The 21,113-nt window shown below is 46.2% G+C and overlaps 1 protein-coding gene across 2 annotated transcripts in view; it reads right to left on the bottom strand.

Annotated features, from left to right (window-relative positions):
• Positions 1-21,113, bottom strand: part of RAD23A (RAD23 homolog A, nucleotide excision repair protein) — a 1,075,282-nt gene that overhangs the window by 481,573 nt on the left and 572,596 nt on the right. For both annotated transcript variants that reach the window (XM_044084660.1, XM_044084659.1), the window contains one exon: positions 564-691. In XM_044084660.1, coding sequence (XP_043940595.1) covers positions 564-691 — 128 coding nt within the window. The remainder of the gene's footprint in view (positions 1-563; positions 692-21,113) is intronic.

The raw sequence follows: 21,113 nt of genomic DNA, 5'->3' as shown, positions 1-21,113 counted from the left end.
ACTGACTGTGGCCTCACCCATCAAATCCAAGGCACTATCTTTTGCAAAGTTACCCTGCTGACCAATTCTGCAGCCTGTCCAGGGGATGGGCAATCATGTTAAACCTACCAAGCAAACAAAAACCATGTCATCCCCCAAATCCCTAGGTACAGGCAAAAAAAGTTATACTCTGCTTTTTGATCAAAAGGTAAGGGGCACTCTGCTCTGGAATGCAACAGGAACTAGTCTGTCATGAACAACCCAAGTATAAAATGGGTAACATTATTCACAACCTAACCAGTACATGACATTTCTGAATATAAAGCACGCCCGATTTCTAATTTCAGTGGTTCTTCTCTAGGAGTCAATACTGTGACTTAAGACAACAGATAACTTCTAACATTCCAACAAAAGTTAGAAACAGGAAGCAATCTCAAAGCATGACCATTAGTTTACACACTCTACAAAGCCAAGTGATGACTTAAGTCTATACACCTTAAATGCTCTAACATTATTTACAGGACTCTATAGCAGATAGGTGGACTCGCACTGCTGTGCATCACCACCACTACGCATCCACTCACCGTTAGCAAGTACTCCACAGCTCTGTGGGGATTATTAAAACTCGCTCTCAGCGCTGCCACAACTTGCTCACGTTCATATCCCATCGACATTATCTCAGTGACCATGTTCTCATATTCAGATCCTGTAACTAAAATAAAGTTATGTTAAAAGCTGTCTGACAGAGTACCCCCAAATTTAACTTTCCTGTGCGACAGCACTTAGTGCTACAGTGACAAAACTTTTAAGTAAAGCTGCTTTAGTGTCTTTCCAGATGCTAACCCTTGATAGCAAGTTAAATTTGGGAGGAGGCAATACATATTTACTTATGGTTGGTGTACCCTGATAGTGAGAGGAAGCCCAAGTGGTCAAAGCCAGCAGTTGACTAATCCTGCATTATACTCGAGTTACTGCTAAAAGGCAGTCAGTCTGCAGACCATTAACATGCCTATCCAACAACCAGACAGCGATCAAAAGTTAGACTCAAACCCTAGTCCTACTTGCCTGTGAGGTAAACACCTTAACCACTATGCCAACCAAAATAAATTTCTAACCTTTAAGTCATGGTACAGCAACTTCAATTTGCATTCTGTAAGCTTTCTCCACTTGCCATCATTACTAACTTGATTACGATGTACTGAGAAAGTCTCAAACATGAAGACTCCAAAGGGCTGCAAAACACAATTTCTTAGTTTTGCTACTGTCACTTCACATTTCAGTACCTTTGGCTAGAATGAGATATATGGAAGGCAAACATCAACTTATGCCCTTTTGGGGGAGCTTGTAACACTGGTGATAATGAGACAGCAAAATTATTTTCTTCCACGAGTGCCATTTCCAATATGTATTTCGGTCTGCAGGGTCATTCTGCATCCAGCAACTGCCTATATTTAGCAACAAGCTTTAGTTTTTTTTTTTTTTTTTTGCTGACTGCATTTTTTATAATTGTGTAACAATTGCTTACAATGTTGCTCTTGCTAGCTGTTTATTATACATAGATTCATAGGAGATTACTAGGCTAACAGATTAAGAGCATTTACAAGCCTAGCCAATTGGGACTGCCACCTTTTCAAATGCCCAAAGTGGGACATTTTATGAAGACATGTCAGATTTTGTAGGACAAAACATACACATGGCGAGTACAAAGGATAGAGCTTCACTTTGTTTTCCAAAATACAAGCTTATTTTTGTAGCATTTGAGTTGCTTAAGCTATTTAATATAACATTTAGGGGTTTCAGATAAAAAAATAACTTTTATGCAACTATTAAAGAAAACTTAGGAAATATCTTTGTCCTGAAATATCAGGACATTTGCTATTTTTTGATTTTTTCGCAGGACACAACTGCCTGAAGAGGGACTGTCCCTTGCAAAGTGGGACAGTTTGTAACCCTACAGCCAATATATCAAGATTTTATCCAATATAGGGCCCCCAGGGGCAAGAGGACGGCATGAATTTGTGCTTCTGCCTTGAGTATATTACAGATTGCCCCTGTCTATAAGGGACAGAGGCACTAACCCAGGTGTGAATTTGCGATTCCCCATCCATTCATTGATCCAAACTGCATTTGAAGAGGGCCAGGTAAGGGCGCTGCTTAATGTGAATGGGAAGCCTGTTCCAAAGAAGGGGTGATCTTCCAAGACATACACCTGTCCCCACAGTATTAAGAAGTTATGTACTCACCATAACGTTCCATCTGAGTAGGTGGCTTCATTTGTCTGCAACCTGTGGGTCTTGGATCCGAGCCGGCAACTTGTTTCAAGCTAATGGATCCGAGCTCCTAGCTCCTCCCCTCACCCATAATCCCCTGCCAACCCTCCATGACCTCAGATCGAGTTTGCCCCTCAATATGTACCCAAAAAGGGTATCCAACTAACATAGATCCGAAGAAGGCCAGGGGGAAGGGGGGGGGATGGTTGCAGACAAATGAAGCCACCTACTCAGATGGAACGTTATGGTGAGTACATAACTTCTTAATCTGAAGTAGGGACTTCATTTGTCAGCAACCTGTGGGACAGAGTCCCCAGCTACCTGAACCTTGGGTGGCCATCATGGAAGGATATTGCGAAGCACCGCAGAGCCAAAGGATGCTCTCCCTCTAGAAATCACGTCCAGTTTGTAGTGGTTAATAAAGGTATGAGGATGAGGCCCAAGTGGCTGCCGAACAAATATCATCCAATGGAACTCTAGACTTGAAGGCCGCAGAAGTAGAGATGGAACGAGTGGAATGTGCGCAAACTCCTTCAGGTGCGGGTCTCCCAGAGGCTTGGTACGCTAATAGGATACATTGTGAAATCCAGCGTGATAGAGATACTTTTGATATTGCTTTCCCCAAATTAAATTTGGCAAAGGAAATGAACAGCTGGTCGGATTGTCTATGACCAGCCGTTCTAGGAGTATAAAAACGTAGCTGCCTATGAACATCTGAGTGCAGCTTGTACTCTCCTTTATTCTGATATTTAGGAAAGAAAACCGGTAAATTTATGGATTGATTTATATTGGTTTCTGATGCTATTTTGGGAAGGAAAGAGGGATTGATCCTGAGGTACACTCTGTCTGGGTGAAAGATCAAATAATGAGGCTTCACAGAAAGAGCTTGAAGCTCCGAAACTCTTTACGCAGAAGTAATGGCTACAAGGAATGCTGTTTTCCAGGACAAGAATTTGAGATCTACTGAAGCAGCAGGTTCAAAAGGTGGAGCAGTCAAGGCTTGAAGAACTAGTGAAAGATCCCACGGTGGTACGGCTTCTTTTATAGGGGGTCTAAGCAAAAAGGTGCCCTTGAGAAAGGTTTTACACAACTTGGCCGAAATCAAAGGCCCTGTATCATGTCCCACATGGTAATGTGAGATGGCAGCCAATTGCACTTTGACAGTTGAGCAACTAGCGCCTTCCTGAAAAGTTCGGTTAGGAAGTCTAATATGGACGGAAGAGGAGCCGTAAAGGGATCTAGATTATGATGCTTCGCCCAGATGGAGAAACGTTTCCATTTACTGCGGTACACTTTCCTGGTGGAGGGCTTGTGCGCTGCCACAAGGATGGCTTTGACTGGTGAAGAGATACCGGGAGTCCTAACTAGGAGTGGAACTGGAGCAACCAAGCTGTCAGCTTCAGATTGTCCAGATTTGGGGTCGGTAAGTACGACGGATGGGAGATTAGATCCGGACTGGGATCCAGAATCCAAGGAGGATTCACTAGGTGAGACCACAGGTAAGGGAACCAAATTTGCCGAGGCCAGAATGGGGCAATGAGGATCATCCTGCTCCCCAACCGCGAGGCTTTCTGTAAGAGTTGCAGCATCAGGGGTAGAGGAGGATAGGCATAAAGTAGACCGGGTGGCCAAGCATGCACCAGAGCGTCTCTTGGGAGTTTCCCCTGGAGGGGGAATCAGAGCAAAGAAATTGCCGCATTTGGTGTTTGAGGGAGAGGCAAAAAGATCGCAGCAGGGTTGCCCCCATATTGCGAATATCTGCTTCGCTACTAGTGGGTTGAGAGACCACTCGTACAGGGTAAGAAGGGTGCGACTGAGTTTGTCCGCTAGGATGTTGGTCCGCCCCGGAATGTGCGTTGCAATCAGAAAGCGGTTGGTGGAGATCGCCCATTCCCACACTCTCATGGCTTCGCGGCATAGAGGGTAAGATCTGGTTCCCCCCTGTTTGTTGATGTACCAGACAACCAACATGTTGTCCGACTGAATTGCAATCGTTCCTACGGGGAGGAGATTCTGAAGTGCTTGCAACGCGTACAGCACCGCTCTCATCTCCAGAATGTTGATATGCAGGGAGGTCTTTATCGTCCCACGTGCCTTGGACCGTCCTGCCTGAATAATGCCCCCCCCCCACCCAAGGCGGGAGGCGTCCGTGGTCACCGTGGCGAGAGGGGGAGAGGTGCAGAAGGGTCGGCTCGTATGGAGGTCCGAAGCATGGAGCCACCATAATAGAGCCCTCCTGCAAGCCTTGCTGATAGCAATAGGGTGATGAAGAGGAAAAGACAGAAAGGACCATTGTACTAGAAGGGTCCATTGCAGTACCCGCATGTTCAGACGGGCACATGGAAGGAGCGTTATCGCTGCCGCCATGGAGCCCAGTGCCCTCAGGACCAATTCTGCTGGTGGGGTCTCTGATTGGAGGATAGCCCGCACATGGAGTTGCAAATTCCGAAGTCTTTCGGACGTTAGAAAGGCTCGTAGCTCTCTGGTGTCTATTCTGGCTCCTATGAATTCTATGGCTTGTGTCGGGGCCAGAAGGGATTTTTCGGCATTGATGGTGATGCCTAACTGTGGGGCTAGGCGGAGAAAGAAATCTCTGGCTGAGCAAAGTAGATGCCTTGTTGGGGCGGCCAGGAGCCAGTCGTCCAGGTACGGAAAGACCTGTATTCCCTGGAGTCTCAGGTGGGCCGCAATCACTGCTAATACCTTGGTGAACACCCTGGGGGCTGTGGTGAGGCCAAAGGGAAGGACCCTGAACTGGTAGTGACTGGCTCCCAGCCGGAAGTGGAGGAACCTCCTGGATTGTCTGTCCATTAGAATGTAGTAGTACGCATCCTTGAGGTCTATAGAGCGCATCCAATCGTTCTCCCTTAGAAGAGGGAGAATAGACTGAAGAGTGACCATTCGGAATTTTTCCTTGGTTACCGACAGGTTCAACGGGAAAGGTCTAAAATCGGTCTCAAGTCCCCCGTCTTTTTTGGCACCAAAAAGAACCTGGAGTAGAACCCTAATCCGAGCTGGTCTTGGGGGACGGGCTGGATGGCTCTTTTTCTTAGCAGCTGCTGAATTTCTGCGGCTGCAGCCTCCCCCTCTGATCGGGTGGTACATCGGGGAGGTTCTTGAATTTGGGGACATGAAGTAATGGTATTTTGTATCCTCTGGATATAATTCGAAGCACCCAGCGGTCTGTCGTGATGGACTCCCATGCTGCTAGGTGCTCCGAGAAGTGCCCGACTGCCTCCAGAGTGGAGCAGTCGGGCAACCCATCAGGGCTGCTGCATGGGCCGTTCAGAGAAAGGTTCTCTGGACCCAAAGTTTCTCGGAGCCCCTCTGCACCTGGGGCGGAGTAGTCCTCCTCTGCCACGGAAGGACTGGTTGCCCGGAGCGGGTTGGGAATGTTGTGATTTCCGGAACCACATCTTCTTCTGACCCTTTTGGTTCTTCGAAAAGGACCGCTGGGGCGCAGAGAAGCGGACTCCGATGGCAGACAACGTCTTCCCGTCCTTCTTGCTCTGTCTCGCGAACCGTTTTGCCAAACAGGGCAGAACCATCGAAAGGGGCCTTCAAAAAAGACGCTTTAAAGGGCTCCGCAAAGTCACAATGACGGAGCCAGGCCTGACGTCTCATGACTAGGCCCGCTCCGCTAGCCCTAGCGGCTCCCTCGGTGGCATGGGACAATAGCCGCATAGAGGTATTTGAAATGGATCTCAGAGTGGCCATTCGGGTGGAGTACAATTGTTTGTCCTCCGCCGACATGGACTCAGGGGGGGGGGGGGCAGCGTATTCTTTGATAAGATCCCGCTGCATCCTAATGACATGTGCCATATAGTTCAAAGACCTTACAGAGAAGGTCACTGAACTAAAAACTCACTTCCCTAAGCGGTCCATCGAGCGGGACTCCTTGCTCGGTGGATGGACTGAGGGGCTCTCCTGAGCTAGTTCCCTCTTCGTGGCTGCCGCAGTCAACATGCCATCTACGGGGGGACCCTTGCTCCAGTGCGACCGGTCTGAGGGGGAGCTTAGTATTCTGTCCGGGTGTTTGGGTATTGGCTCCACGGTGTCCGGATCCTTCCACGCCCTGGTGATAATAAGGTCCACCAAGGGGTCGGCCGGAGGGGATACCCAAGAGGTAGACGGGCCTGCTTCGAATGCCTCCAGAAACACGGACTCGTCGGAGGAAGACTTGGGGGCAGACCACCCACCTCTGATCCTCGGCATCTCCATGATGTCTCCAAAGGAGACATCCTCAGGGGGTGATCTTGGGGAGCCTTCCCCTTCATCCAAGTCCGTGTCCTCAGTTAAGGACTTAGGGGAGTCCACATGCCTCCTCTTGCACTTATGCTTGCGGGGCACTTCCTCAAGGGGGCTGTCCGAGGAGGCCTCGCCAGCAACATCCTGTTCCAATGGAACCATCTGGGACATTGAAGCAGGCTGTCCCTTTGGCCGGGTGATGGAAGCCTGGCCCAGCAGAGAGGGAGTGCAGGGTGGAGCCGAGACAAGGGCCGGGGGTCCGGATGCTCTCAACAGAGCCCTCTCCACTGCATCGAAGGCCGAGGGGGAACCACTCTCTCTGGGCTCCGAGAGTCGGCTCCCACTCGGATCCGATGAAGGGATCGGAACAGAGACCATCGGATCCGAAGGACCAGTGCGCTCCGACCTGGACGGAGCCGAAGGCACACTGAATCCCTCGGATCCGAAGCTCGGGCCACGGCTCCGAGAGGTCGGATCCGACAGGCTCGAGGGCAGGGTCGGATCCAAAGTACCAAGTACTGTCGGCGCAGACCCACCCCCGGCTCCAACGCTGCTCGGCTCAGAATGCTCCGAACCCGGATAGCGGGTCGGAGAAGGAGCAATTGGATGTAAAAAAGGTGTCGAGCACCCCCCCCCGAAGGGGGGGGGAGGCAAGAGCACTCCCATCTGCAGCTGGGCCTGGATGAACCTTCGCATCATCTGGTCCAAGTCTGCATCAGACATGCTGAACGTCTATCTCGAAGAGGCCACCGAGGCAGGCCTGGAATGCCGCCTCGATGGAGATCGGGCCTCCTCCTCCTCGGGCCCTGGGGAGAAACAAGGGGATCGGAGCCGAGGAGGAGGAGACCTAGAAGCAGTGGAGGGAGAAGCCCACTTAGCTGGCGGGGCCGAAGCGGAGGCCTCGGCCCGCCGCTTGTGGTGCTTCTCTCCCCGTTTCTTCCTCCTGGCCTCCCTGTCCTCCGGCGCTTTAGCGGGAGTTTGAGTCCCGGCCGAAGGAAGGGGGGCAGGAGTGGCAGCAACCACAGCCTGTGGTAGTGCCACGGGAGCAGCGGAAGACGGAGCCAAGTCCAGGGGTAAAAGTCCCGCCACGACCAGCTTCGACCTCCGCTCTTTCAGTGCCCTGGGGTTGAACGCTGCACAAATGGTACAGCCTGAGGTGAGGTGTTCAACCCCAAGGCACCGAACGCACAGAGTGTGGTCATCAGCCGGGGAGAGCTTATGGCCACACTCGGTACATTTAGAAAAAATGGCTTTTGGGGCCTCAGCCATACTTAAAAGAAAAGGTAGTGCTACACAAACACACAGGCCCCAAAACACAACACACACACACACACACTCACTAACGACCAGCGAAGGGAGGGAAAAAACTAATTAAAAGAAATATATTTTTACACTACAGGGTACCTAACACTTACACACTTTATAATTTGTAAAAAAAAGAAGAAAGTTTGACAGAAAAAAAACACACTTAACTGACTATTTACTAGTCGAGCTCAAAGGAATCCAGCTATCCACAAGCGCGGCAAACTAGATATGGGGTCATGGAGGGTTGGCAGGGGATTATGGGTGAGGGGAGGAGCTTGGAGCTCGGATCCATTAGCTTGAAACAAGTTGCCGGCTCGGATCCGATATCGGATCCAAGACCCACAGGTTGCTGACAAATGAAGTCCCTACTTCAGATGCTTTGTTTGAGCAGACTAAGTTTATATACCTAGACAGAGTGACCCTCCTACCGTTTGACTTGCAGATGTGCAGCAGATCCCTCAGGGCAGGATTTGAGAGTGCCTTGTAGGGTCAGGCATAGGTCACCCCTTAAGCCATAAGTTTTACTTTATTATTGACCATGTACTTATAAATGACAAACAACTATGGGGACTGCAATTAGAATTAAAGGAATTAAAATGGCAGCTGCAAGCAGACTCATAGCCAGGTATAAATGAATGTACCTCAATTTCTGCAGTGTTAAAATTAAAGGCTTTAGAAAGAAAGAAATTATAAAGATCAAATAGCAAGGTTTTTTTTAGTATAACTATATGAATAAATATTTAGTAGATTTTAAACTACAAGGAATTTTAGGAAATATGTATTTGTGTTGTATATGTATTTATACTTCACACTTTATTATGGTAGAGATGGTGTTTTATGTTCTTTATGTGACAAATTTTCTATTGAAAATGTTTTTAAGGAAGTATCACTTTAAATAATTGTCTTAACCACTTTAAATAATTGTCTTAGCCAAAGAAATGTTTTTAGGTCTTATTTAAAGGAAGTGATGAACTGTATGTGTTGTCTGAAGTTTAATATTGGATTAAACGAAAGCGCTAACCATTTTTGGCTCAAGTGTTTTTACAGCTTGGTGCATTGATTTGTATGCATTTATTCAACTGCTGACAGTCCGGTCTACAGTCTGTTTTCAACAGTTGGTAGTAGACCGAGTAAAGGAATAGGGCATTTAGTCTGTTCCCACAAGATATGTTGGCTTCACCTGGTATCTTCTTTGTGAGGAACCTCTGAGGTTGCTCCAGCTGCTGTAACTATCTCAAAGCATGACCAGATACCAGAGCACTGTGGTGTTGTCTGTGAATATCTTTTTAAGTCCCTGCGCTAGGGTAGGGAAGGAATGCCTTTAGAAGTCCCTGCTCTAGTCAAGTATATGCGAAATGGCACACTGTACTCGATTATTGGTCTAATGAGGGCAGAGTGCAGCAGGACTATAAATTTCCTTCGTTCTGGATGCCATACCTATACTTATAAGTTGTGCCACATGGAAGACATTCCTCACCACTGTGGACACAGGTCAAAGTTTAGGCTACTATCTAACTTAGATCACTCACTTCTGAGTCTACTATGTTGCAATTTGCAGGGGTATTTGACTTCCCAAAGGATATGACAATGCATTTTTTCGTATTTAGTTTTAGGCCATGGTTCTGGCACCAATCATTTGTCTTATCCAGACCCTCATGAAAGATATTTACATCTTTGGGGGATTCAGTGACTGCCCACAGCTTGTAGTAGTAAGCAAACTCTGTCATCCAGTGGCCTTCCACATTAGCCTTGACTTCAGAGAAATATATTTTGAACAGGAGTGGTTCCAGCACTGAGTCATGTGGCATACCACTAGTAGCCTAACTCTTGCTGGATCTAGATTTACGCAGTTTAACCACATTAGTCCTGTCCAGGAGCCAAATGGCTATCGACCTGGTGGTATAGGAATTTATGTCCAGTTTTGAGAGTTTATTTATAATACCCGAGTGGGGAATTGTGTCAAATGCCTTGGCCCGGTCAAGGTAGCTGGTAAATACTGATGTCCTTACATTCACTGCTGCAGTATTCTTAATGATATGGGATTCCCTGCGTGGAAGCCAGACGTCCAGTCAATCTTCCAAAGATTTCTGAATTTAAAAGGTATGCCAAATGTCACCATATGTTCCCTGCATAATGTAGGGCCATAAAGGTGATGTTCAGGTTTACCAAAAACAGAACTTCTTTGCCGCCAGTCTAAACATATCTTTTATACACTGTTGGTCTGTTTACCTGTGTTCGTCTTCTGCCAGATAAATGCATTTTCTTTCTCCAGTGACTTCCTACACCTGTTTGCTGTTTTTGTAAGACAACTACCCCACTGGGGATTTTGCTTTTTCTCATTTTTGTGTGTTCCTTGAGGTTAAGGTCATCCAGGAAGGGTAAATGCCAGCATGGGAGACAAAGTCCCCATAGAGACTACCACAATAAGTCTCTTTTTTGCTTAGGTGCTTCTTATGACCATATGTCTTGTTCTATTTGTCAGACAATTGTTCCAAACACCCTTTGCAGTAGAATTTTTTCCCTTTCCTTGTATCTTGAGAACCAGCATCGTAAGCTGCTCACTAAAGATATTATTGGAAGGGCTCTCCCCTGCACCGTGGGCCAGTTGTTATCCATCCCCACCTGTCCACACTTCACCTGACAGTGTGGGTGATAGGACACCTTTTTTCTGAGGACGTGCTGCAAGTCCTGCAGGAGGCCAGGAAACCTACGACTAGGAAATCCTACTTATCCAAATGGAAGAAGTTTTCTTTGTGGTCTCTCTCCTGTAACCTGGGCCCACTTACTGTGGATGCTCCTTTGGTTCCTCTCTTATTTGTGTGAGTTGCTCAATTCTTGTTTGACCTATTCTTCTACTAAGGCCCACCTATCAGCTATCTCTGCTTGTCTGACTTTTTCTCCTCCCTTAGCTGCTAGATCTGAGGTGAGACAATTTCCTAAAGGTGTCCTTAATATCAGACCTCAAAGGAAGCCTGTTCCTCCTCACTGGGAACTTAATTTCATTTTGGAGAAGTTGCCTCTAGCTCCTTTTGAGCCTGCTGCTTCAGCTTCCTTGCAACATTGTTCCTGCAAGACTGTTCTTTTGTTAGCGGTTACTTCTGCCAGACTGGTGTCTGAGCTGCAGGCCCTTATGGCTTGCCTCCTTTTTTGATTCTTCATGAAGACAAGTGTCCTTGCACACTAATCCTTTCATGCCGAAGGTGGTCAATGAGCTATCACTTAGTCTATTAATCTGTCTACTTTTTCCCCTCTACCCAAACTGACAGGTAAAGGATTCTTAGAAGAGCTAACTTTTGTTCCCTTGGGACCTGGAGTGAACCTCTGGATCAGCAGAGGGTTTTTTGAAAAAGGTATTTAAGTGAGTCTCGCAGCCTGAAAAACCTGTCTGGTTTTCAAGGGGCTAGGGGTATAGAGTCTGGGTTCAAGGAAGAGTTCATAAAAAAATCCTCAACCACTTCCAACACAGAAGGAATAGCCAAAGGTTTGTGTTCTGGGAGGTCAAGGAACTACCTAACCCACTTTTTACATTGTGGGTATTCCTGTGCCTCCCACTGAAGATGCTCCCCTTATGGCATGGTGTGTTTCTCCAAAAGTGCTGTCTTCAGGAGGTGAAGCTTTTGGCACATTCTCCTCAGAATCTGAATCCTGAAAGGAAGTAAGGTAAGGTCCCTCCTCAAAGACAGACCCCTCCTGGTCAGAATCCTCATCTGAATCAGAAGGTTTACAGAAAACTTCAAAGGTAGTATCCCTCCCCCTTGGGGAAGACTGCAGAGGGGGATGCCTAGCTCTGACTCAGGAAACAAAGTCCTCAGCTAACCTGACGAGGGCTTGCTGACAACCTGCTGAATGGGAGCCAACAGGCCTAGACATAGGACTTTGGGTATAACCCTTCTTAAAAATAGCTTTAGCCTCAGGCCTAGGTACAACCCTTCTTACAAATAGCTTTAGGCTCAGGCCTAGGTACATCCGCCATCCTGAGGTCAGTCTCTTTGTAAGTTAGAACAGATGCCAGCTGATGCCTTGAAGGAAAGTTGCCGGTACAAGATCGCTTGTTAGAAGCAGAGGTCTGCTGAGTGACTCCTGACCCAACTGATGAACTGAAAGCTGAGGCATGTGTATAAGTTGAAGTTGAAGGACTCGACAGCATGTTGGACTCGGTAAGGGTCTCGACAGAGGCCTGTGCAGACACCTTGTCGCAGAAGGGGGCTGCGAAAGCACCTCACCTTCAGCGATAACAAGCCTTGGGGGACTGGCCGACTGTGAAAGGTAGTCATCTGAGGCCTTAAACCCGGGTCTTTTTTCTTTGTCTTTCTTACACTTAGGGAGCTCAACCTAAGGACGACCAGCAGACACCTTTGGAGAATGAGAAGACGACTGCAAACTAAGATGTCTAGCTAAGATTTTGGCCCTACACTGGACAGTTCTAGAACTGAAATGGGTGCAAAAACAATAACTAGGGACATCATGATCCAGGTCTAGACAAGAGAGACACAAAATATGAAAGTCTCGGTGTGGGATTTTCTTACCACAGCAGAGACAATTATTAATCTTATCCGACATGAGTTAAAGCAAGAAAGTGTGTTCGCTAATGGGGTACTTAGCCGTAGAATATTTCTCTCTGGCAAACTGCCCAACACACAAACACTGCTTCGGGCATCAATGGCAGGAAAAGACTGATGTAATGGCGTCAGCTGGTTCCCTTTATACCAAAGTGTACTGCCGTCAAGGAAGGGCATCTGCCAGCCTCAGGAGGAGGGAGATTTTTACTCTGGCAATTGGGCTGGCCAAGGGCTTCCACAGCTGAAAATCCCACAAGTCAGGACTGCAACAGTGAAACACTAAGAACATCTACTCCCTGCCATGAGGGAAACTCTCCACAGGAGCATCCTGAAGAGATTGTTGTGCTTTTCTAAAAACATATTGCCCCACTTCTGGTTCTCTGAGAAGTTCATTGGGTGGTGGCAAAATGCACTCAGAAGGCAGACAGCATCTGTCATTCTTGCTCCTGGTTAGTGTGTCTTTAAGGCCCAAAGAGTGAAGAGCCATCAAAAAAGTACAGTTGTGTACACTTACCATAAATGTAGATGTTCAAGTGTATTCACTGTTGCAGTCATCACATTTGGGTTATCCCTCAGTCGTCCTGATTATCAAAATCTTGGGTCATGTGTCGGTTGCTGTCCCATCTTCCATGATGTTAGGTAATCAGGGGTATAAAGCATGCAGCCGACGCCATTACATCAGTTTTTCTTGCCCTAGATGGTCAGGTGCCCCATAATGGGAAGCAATTATATACAATGTTACACCTCCAACAAAAAAGCAAATACACCAAAAAGCTGTAAGCATAGTAAACAAGAATAAAGGTATAGTCAATAGAAGTCAGGGGGGGCTGGAGGGAGGGTAACCAGGACTGCAACTGCGAATACACTCTAACGTCTACATTTATGGTAAGTGTACACAACTGTACTATGTTCATCGTGTTTCACTGTTGCTGTCATCACATTTGGGTAGATTCCCAAAGCTAAGGATGGGAGGAGGCAAATGGATAGCTTTAGGACCAGCTAAAAGGCCCTGCAGGACTGCAGTGGCAAAGCCAGCTCTGGATTTAGAAAAAATTGGCAAGTTGTAATGCTTGGTGAAGTTATGTACAGAACTTCAGGTAGCAGCTTCTAGGATGTCCCTGGTAGTGACACCTCCGAGAAAGGCTGTAGAGGTAGATGCAGCCCTGGTTGAATGTGTTCTTATCCCCTGTGGGGTAGGTTTTCCATGGTGTTTATAGCAGAAATGAATGCAATGGCCTATCCACTTAGAAATAACTTGCTTTGAAATGGCCTTCCCCTCTGCCCCTGCAGCAAATGCCACCAGCAGCTGTTCAGATTTCCTGAGAGGCTTAGCCCTGTCCAAGTAAAATCGAAGTTATCTGTGCACATCCAAGGAGTGCAGTATTCGTTCCCCTTTGTTCTGTGGATAAGAAAAGAAGGTTGGCAAATGAATGGACTAATTAAGGGCCACAATGGATACCACCTTGGGCATAAATGAGTGATTGGTCCTGAGTGACACCCTGTCCGCATGAATGATGATGAAAGGCTCCACTGCCATGAGGGCCTGTAATTCAGACACCCTTCTTGCTGAAGTGATGGCTAGAAGGAAGGCTGTTTTCCAAGAAAGGAATTTCAACTCTGCGTTTGCAGCTGGCTCAAAGGGAGGAAGAGTGAGCTTTTCCAATACAAAGTTAAGGTCCCAAGGCTGGAGTAGGGGCTCTCCTGGGTGGTCTTAACTTTTTGGCCCCTCTAAGGAATTGCTTCAGCAGTGGATGAGAGAAGAGGGGTGGGCTCTGTGTTGTAATATACTGAAATGGCTGAGGCATGAATTTTGATGGAAGAAAAGGAAAGGCCCATGTAAAGCATCTAAGTTAAGTATTGAAGAATATGGGGTAAATTGGGTACTGCTGAGCCCATCCCCTGAGTTTGGCTCCAGGAACAGAATCTTTTCCATTTTTCGGCATAGGATTTTCTAGTACTAGGCCTACTTGCCTCCAGAATTACATCAATCACTTGCTTACTGAAGGATGGTAACGGAGAGGTCAGGTAATTAGCCAGGCTGCAAGGTTCAGGGTTTGAAGCTGTGGGTGCAGAATCTGGCCCTCCTGCTGGGACAGCAGGGCAGGGGTCTGAGGCAGGTGCCATGGTGCCAGCAGTGACGTACTGTGCAAGAGGGGGTACCAGTGTTGGCATGGCCAGTCCGGTGCAATCAGTATTGTCCTTGGTTTGTCCTGTTTGATCTTTAGTAGCACTTTGGAGAGGAGAGGCAGAGGAGGAAAGGCATAAAAGTACAGTTGTGTACACTTACCATAAATGTAGATGTTGAGTGTATTCACTGTTGCAGTCATTACATTTGGGTAATCTGCTGGCAGGTTGCCCTCAGTCGGCCTGATTGGCAAAGTCTTGGGTCCTGCGTCGGTTGCTGTTCCTTCTTCCATGACATCAGATCGTCAGGGGTATAAAACATGCAGCCAACGCCATTACATCAGTTTTTCTTGCCCCAGATGTCAGGTGCCCCCCAAATGGGGAGCAAAATATTATTTTATATATATATATATATATATATATATATATATATATATATATATATATATATATATATAAAATTAAAAACACAAAAAATATACCTCCAAACAAAAGCAAATACACCAAAAAGGCTTTTAAACATAGTAAAAGAAAGTAGAGGTATAGTAAGAGAAAAACGGGGATGGAGGGAGGGTAACCAGGACTGCAACAGTGAATACACTCTAACATCTACATTTATGGTAAGTGTACACAACTGTACTATGTTCTTCGTGTTTCACTGTTGCAGTCATTACATTTGGGTAGAATCCCAAAACTATGGTTGGGAGGATGGATTTATACAGCATTAGGACCGGCTATAAGGCCCTGCAGGACAGCAGTGGCAAAGCCAGCTCTGGATTTAAAGAAGAAAGGTAAATGGTAATGTTTGGTGAACATATGAACTGAGCTCCAGGTAGCAGTTTCTAGAATGTCTCTTGTAGGAACACCTCTGAGAAAAGCTGTAGAAGTAGATGCAGCCCTGGTGGAATGAGATCTGATCCCCTGGGGGATAGTTTTACCATGGTGCATATAGCAAAAATGAATACAGTGGCTTATCCATTTGGAAATAGTCTGCTTTGAAATAGCCTTTCCCTCTCCACCTGCAGCAAATGCCACCAGTAGTTGTTCAGATTTTCTTAGAGATTTTGTCCTGTTTAAGTAAAATCTAAGTTGTCGGTGTACATCCAATGAATGCATAATCCGCTCCCCCTTGTTCTGTGGATTGGGAAAGAAGGTTGGCAAATGAATGGTCTGATTAGGAGCCACACTGGATACCACCTTAGGCATGAAGGATGGATTTGCCCTGCGACACACCCTGTCCGTATGAAAAATAATGAAAGGTTCCACTGCCATAAGAGCCTGTAATTCAGAAATCCTTCTAGCTGAAGTGATTGCTAAAAGGAAAGCTGTTTTTCAGGATAGAAATTTCAAGTCTGCAGTAGCAGCTGGCTCAAAAGGAGGGGGAGAGAGTTTTTCCAATACAAAATTGAGGTCGCAGGCAGGGGTTGGAGCTCTCCTGTGTGGTCTTAAGTATTTGGCCCCTCTGAGATACTGCTTTAGCAGAGGATGAGAGAAGAGGGGAGGGTTTGTGTTGTAATGAGCTGAAATGGCTAAGGCATGGATTTTTATGGAAGAAAAAGACAGGCCCTTGTGAAGCATCTCAGTTAAGTATTGTAAAATCTGAAGAATATTGGGCACTGCTGTGCTTATTTCCTTGCGATAGATTCCAGGCACGGAATCTTTTCCATTTGTCAGCATAAGATTTTCTAGTACTAGGTCTTCTCGCCTCCAAAATGACATCCATCACAGGTTTGCTGAGGGATGCTAAGGGTGAATTTAGGTGATTAGCCACGCTGCAAGATTCAAAGTTTGGAGCAGAGTGTGCAGAATTTGGTTGTTCTGCTGAGACAGTAAGGTGTCTGAGGCAGGTGCCACGGTGGAGGGTGTGACACATTGCGCAGGAGTGGGTACCAGTGTTGGCGAGGCCAATCTGGAGCAATAAGAATCATTTTTGGCTTGTCCTGTTTGATTTTTAGTAGAACTTTCGAGAGCTGAGCCAGAGGGGAAAAAGCATAAACTGATAGATTTTTCCAGCTGAATGATGGAGCATCCACTTTCCAGGCTTTTTTGTGATGAGTCCTTGTGCAGAATTTGTCCAACTGATAGTTCTGGGGTGAGGCAAAAAGATCTATGTCTGGACTCCCCCATTTGCATGTCAACATGTTGAAAATCCGTGGTTCCAGTTTCCATTCGTGTGAGTCCATGAGATTTCTGCTTAGTTCGTCTGCCAGAGTATTCAGCTTTCCTGGCAGGAATTGAGCTTGTAGTTGCATATGGTAGGTCGAGGCCATGTTCCGCAATGCCATGGCTAGTCTGCAAAGGGGGTAGGAGTGTGTACCCCCCTGCTATTTTATGTACCACATAACTGTGGTGTTGTCTATCTTTATTATTAATTGTCCTGGATGAAGGTAGTCCTTGAAGGCTGTCAGTGCATTCTGTACAGCTATCATCTCTTCCTGATTGATATGAAGGTGCATTTGATTTGGGCACCATTTGCCCTGAATGCACTTCCCTGCCAGATGAGCCCCCCAAGCATAGTCGGATGCGTCTGTGGTTAGGGTTTGGGCGGCAGGGGGTGGAGTGAATGGCAGTCCCTTGTTTTGGTGGCAGGCCTCTGCCCACCATAGGAACTCTAGTTGCAGGCAAAGTATGATAGGAATCACTGTTTCCAGGCTGTGACAATGTTGACTCTATAAACTTTTTAAGAACCATTGAAGTTTCCTCATATGCTTTCTTGCATATGGAATTAGAAGAATGCAGGTGGCCATGAACCCCAAGGCTTGCAGAATTTGTCTTGCAAATAGCAGGGTTTGTGTGGCCATCTGTTTGAAGTTACCAAATGAATTTGCTTTTCTGGCGTAAGGTAAGCCATCTGGGCAGTTGTATTCAAGCTTGCACCCAGGAATGTAATTTTTTGAGAGGGTACCAGTTGTGATTTCTTTTTCTTTATGGTGAACCCTAGACATGTTAGAACCCTTTTTACAAACGCCAGATGTTTTAGAAGAATGAAATTGTTTTCTGCCTGAATTAGACAATCGTCCAGGTATGGATATATTTGAATATTTCTTGCCTGCAAAATGCAATTACTGGAGCCAGGCACTTTGTGAAGACCCTGGGCGCAGTACATAAGCCAAAGGGCAGTGCAGAGAACTGGTAATGCAAGTAGCCTGCTTTGAAGTGGAGGTATCTTCTGCAAGATTCCCTGATTGGGATATGCAGGCAAGCCTCTTTTAAGTCTAGAGTTACCAACCAGGCATCTTTGCCTAGCATAGGAAGTAGCTGTTGCAGAGTCAGCATCTTGAATTTTGGAAAGTCCAGAAATGTGTTTAGAGTAGATAAGTCTAGAATTGGACACCATGATTTGTCTTTTCTGGGTACCAGGAAAAGTCTTGAATAGAAACCTTGTCCCTTTTCCTCTTCTGGTACTGGTTGAATAGCCTCCATGTTCATGCCTCCATGTTCATGAGGGACAGTACTTGCTTCTGGGCCTCTGCCCACTGATTCGGTGGCAGGTCTGGCCATCCATTTGGGATTGGCAATGTGTGGAAATGAAATCTGTATCCCCGGGATACTATATTTAAAACCTATTTGTCCTGGGTTATAAGTTGCCAGTTTCTTGCATGAAGAGCCAGTTTTCCCCACAAAGGGGCGGCTAAAAGTTAAGTGCTTGGTAAGTGTAGAGGGAAGTCATTGAAACAATTTACCATAGGGAGGTGCCTTGTTGTTTCCAGATGTGGAGGTGGAGGCACCCCATTGTTTTGTTCTAAAAGTCCCTTGTGACTGAAACCTGGAGCCTTTGGAATGTCTGGGTTTGACTTGAGTGGCTCTCGAAGGAAATAGAATGGACCAGTTCTTAGCAGGTCAGTGCCTACTAAATCTTGGAGGATGCACTTGTAAGAAATCTTTCACAGTTTGCATAGATTTAGCTTTATCTTCCATCTTTTTTAAAACTTCTTCAGCCTTATTACCAAAGAGACGGTCCCTGTTGTAAAGGAGCATCCAATAATTTTGCTTTAACATGATCAGGCAGAGTTTGCTCTTTGAGCCAAGCATGCCTTCTTAGCACAGAGCCAGTTACAGCAGCCCTGCAAGAGGCCTCCAAAGAATCAAAACCACATTGCAAAGTATGTTTTCCAACTTGTTCAGCTGAATGCAATAAATCCTGTAAATCTTTATTTTCCACACAGTCAGAAATTAACATTTTCTGTTTAAGCAGTTCCATGATATGCTGTTGATATTTAAGCATATGAAATTGACAGTTTAAAGCCCTGATTCCCAAGGTTGCACAAGTGTAAACCTTCTTACCCAATCTATCCAGCGCCCTGGAATCTCTATCAGAAGAGGTAGGATTTTTAGCAGTAGAGGCCTTAATGCCCTTGGGACCCTGAGAAATGGTTTCAGGATCAGCAATAGGATTTTTGAAAAGGAATTTGTGGGAGTCAGGATCCCTGTAGTATCTGTCTGGCTTAAAAGGAGCCGGAGGAAGAGAGTCAGGAGCCATACTAGATTCTGAAAAAACATCAACAACAATGTCTAAAACAGGAGGTATAAAGTACAGTTTTGTACCTACCATAAATGTAGATGTTCGAGTGTTCACACTGCTGCAGTCATCACACTTGGGTTATCTGCCATCAGGCGGTCCCGCAGTCGGCCCGAGTTCCAAAGTCTTGGTCCGGCGTCGGTTGCTGTCGCTTCTTCCCTGACGTCAGTGCGACAGAGGTGTAAAAGAGGCAGCCGACACCATTTTCTTCAGTTTTTCTTGCCCCAGATGTCAGGTGCCCCCAAACAGGAAGGCAATACATAATCCTAAGTAAATTACATAAGTAGAAAACAATAGCTACAGCTGTAAGCAAATACACCATATAGAAATACATCTTAGAGATTGCATAAACAGGGAGCTATAGATAAAACCCAGGTAAGAAGAGGGGAAGGTGGGAGGGTAACCTGGACTGCAGCAGTGTGAACACTCGAACATCTACATTTATGGTAGGTACAAAACTGTACTATTTTCATCGTGTTACACTGCTGCAGTCATCACACTTGGGTTGAATCCCAAAGCTAAGGCTGGGCGGTTGGTACTAAACAGGGTTTGGAGAAGCTAGTAGGCCCTGCAAAACTGCAGTGGCAAAGCCAGCTCTGGTTTTTGAGTATAGAGGTAAGCGGTAGTGCTTGGTGAAGGTGTGCACTGAACTCCAAGTTGCAGCTTCCAAAATATCCTTGGTTGGTACCCCTCTGAGGAAGGCTGCTGATGTCGCTGTAGCCCTGGTGGAATGAGGCCTAATGTTACCAGGTACAGGTTTCCCATGGTGTGTGTAGCAGAAACGGATACAATGTCCTATCCATTTTGAAATGGTCTGTTTTGATATAGGCTTTCCTTGAGATCCTGCAGCATAGGATACAAAGAGTTGATCAGATTTTCTGAAAACCTTTGTTTTATCCAAGTAGAAACGTAATTGCCTGTGAATGTCCAAAGAGTGTAGGAGCCTTTCCCCTTTATTCTGGGGGTTTGGATAAAAGGTGGGTAAATGAATGGTTTGGTTTAGAGCCACACACTGGATACTACCTTTGGCATAAAGGAAGGGTTAGTTCGTAAAGAGACTCTGTTTTGATGAAAAATGATGAAAGGCTCCACTGCCATAAGGGCCTGTAGCTCTGAGACTCTTCGTGCTGAAGTTATTGCTTGCAGCAGGGCAGTTTTCCATGATAAAAATTGTAAATCAGCTGAAAAAGCTGGCTCGAAGGGCGGTAGTGCAAGTTTTTCCAAAACAAAGTTGAGGTCCCAAGTTGGTGTTGGTGCTCTTCGGGGCGGTCTTATGTTGTTACCTCCTCTAAGGTACTGCCTTAATAATGGATGTGAAAAAATTGGAGGATCTGTGTTGTAATGAGCTGAAATAGCTGAAGCGTGGATCTTTACAGATGAAAAGGAAAGGCCTTTGTGCAACATCTTAGTTAAATATTGCAGAATCTGAGGAATATTTGGGACAAGAGGATTTTGGACTTTAGCCTGGTTCCAGGCGCAGAATCTTTTCCATTTGTCTGAGTAGGTTTTCCTGGTGCTGGGTCAACTGGCCTCCAGAATGACATCCATAACAGCTGTAGAGAGGTGTTGACCGGTTGTTTAGATAATCTGCCATGCAGCCAGATTTGAAGTCTTGAGCTGGCTGTATAGAATCTGATTGTTTTGCTGAGGTAAATTCCATGGTGGGCCTTGAGCCATGTTCCTTAATATTGGATACCAGTGTTGGCGTGGCCAGTCTGGAGCAATGAGTATCATTTGTGGCCTCTCTAATCTGGCTTTTAGCAGCACCTTTGCCAGAAGAGGCAGTGGAGGAAAGGCATACACTGTTAGCGTTTTCCAACTGAATGAGAGGGCGTCCACTTTCCAAATTAGTGTGTGGTATTGTCCTTGTGCAAAACTTTCACAGTTGGTAGTTTTGGGGGGAGGCAAACAGATCTATGTCTGGGCTCCCCCCATTTTTGAGTTATCATTGTGAATACTTGTGGGTCTAGTTTCCACTCGTGAGGATCCATGATATTTCTGCTTAGTTTGTCTGCCAATGTATTTTTCTTTCCTGGCAAGAATTGTGCTTGTAGTTGAACTTGGTAGGTCAGTGCTGTGTTCCACAAGGTCATTGCTTGCCTGCATAGG

This window comes from Protopterus annectens, chromosome 9.part0, assembly GCF_019279795.1.
Source record: "Protopterus annectens isolate FY-2018-M chromosome 9.part0, PAN1.0, whole genome shotgun sequence".
In the NCBI taxonomy this organism is placed as follows: domain Eukaryota; kingdom Metazoa; phylum Chordata; order Ceratodontiformes; family Protopteridae; genus Protopterus; species Protopterus annectens.
Note: the sequence above shows the minus strand (reverse complement) of the source record. Positions and strands in the feature narration are given on the sequence as shown.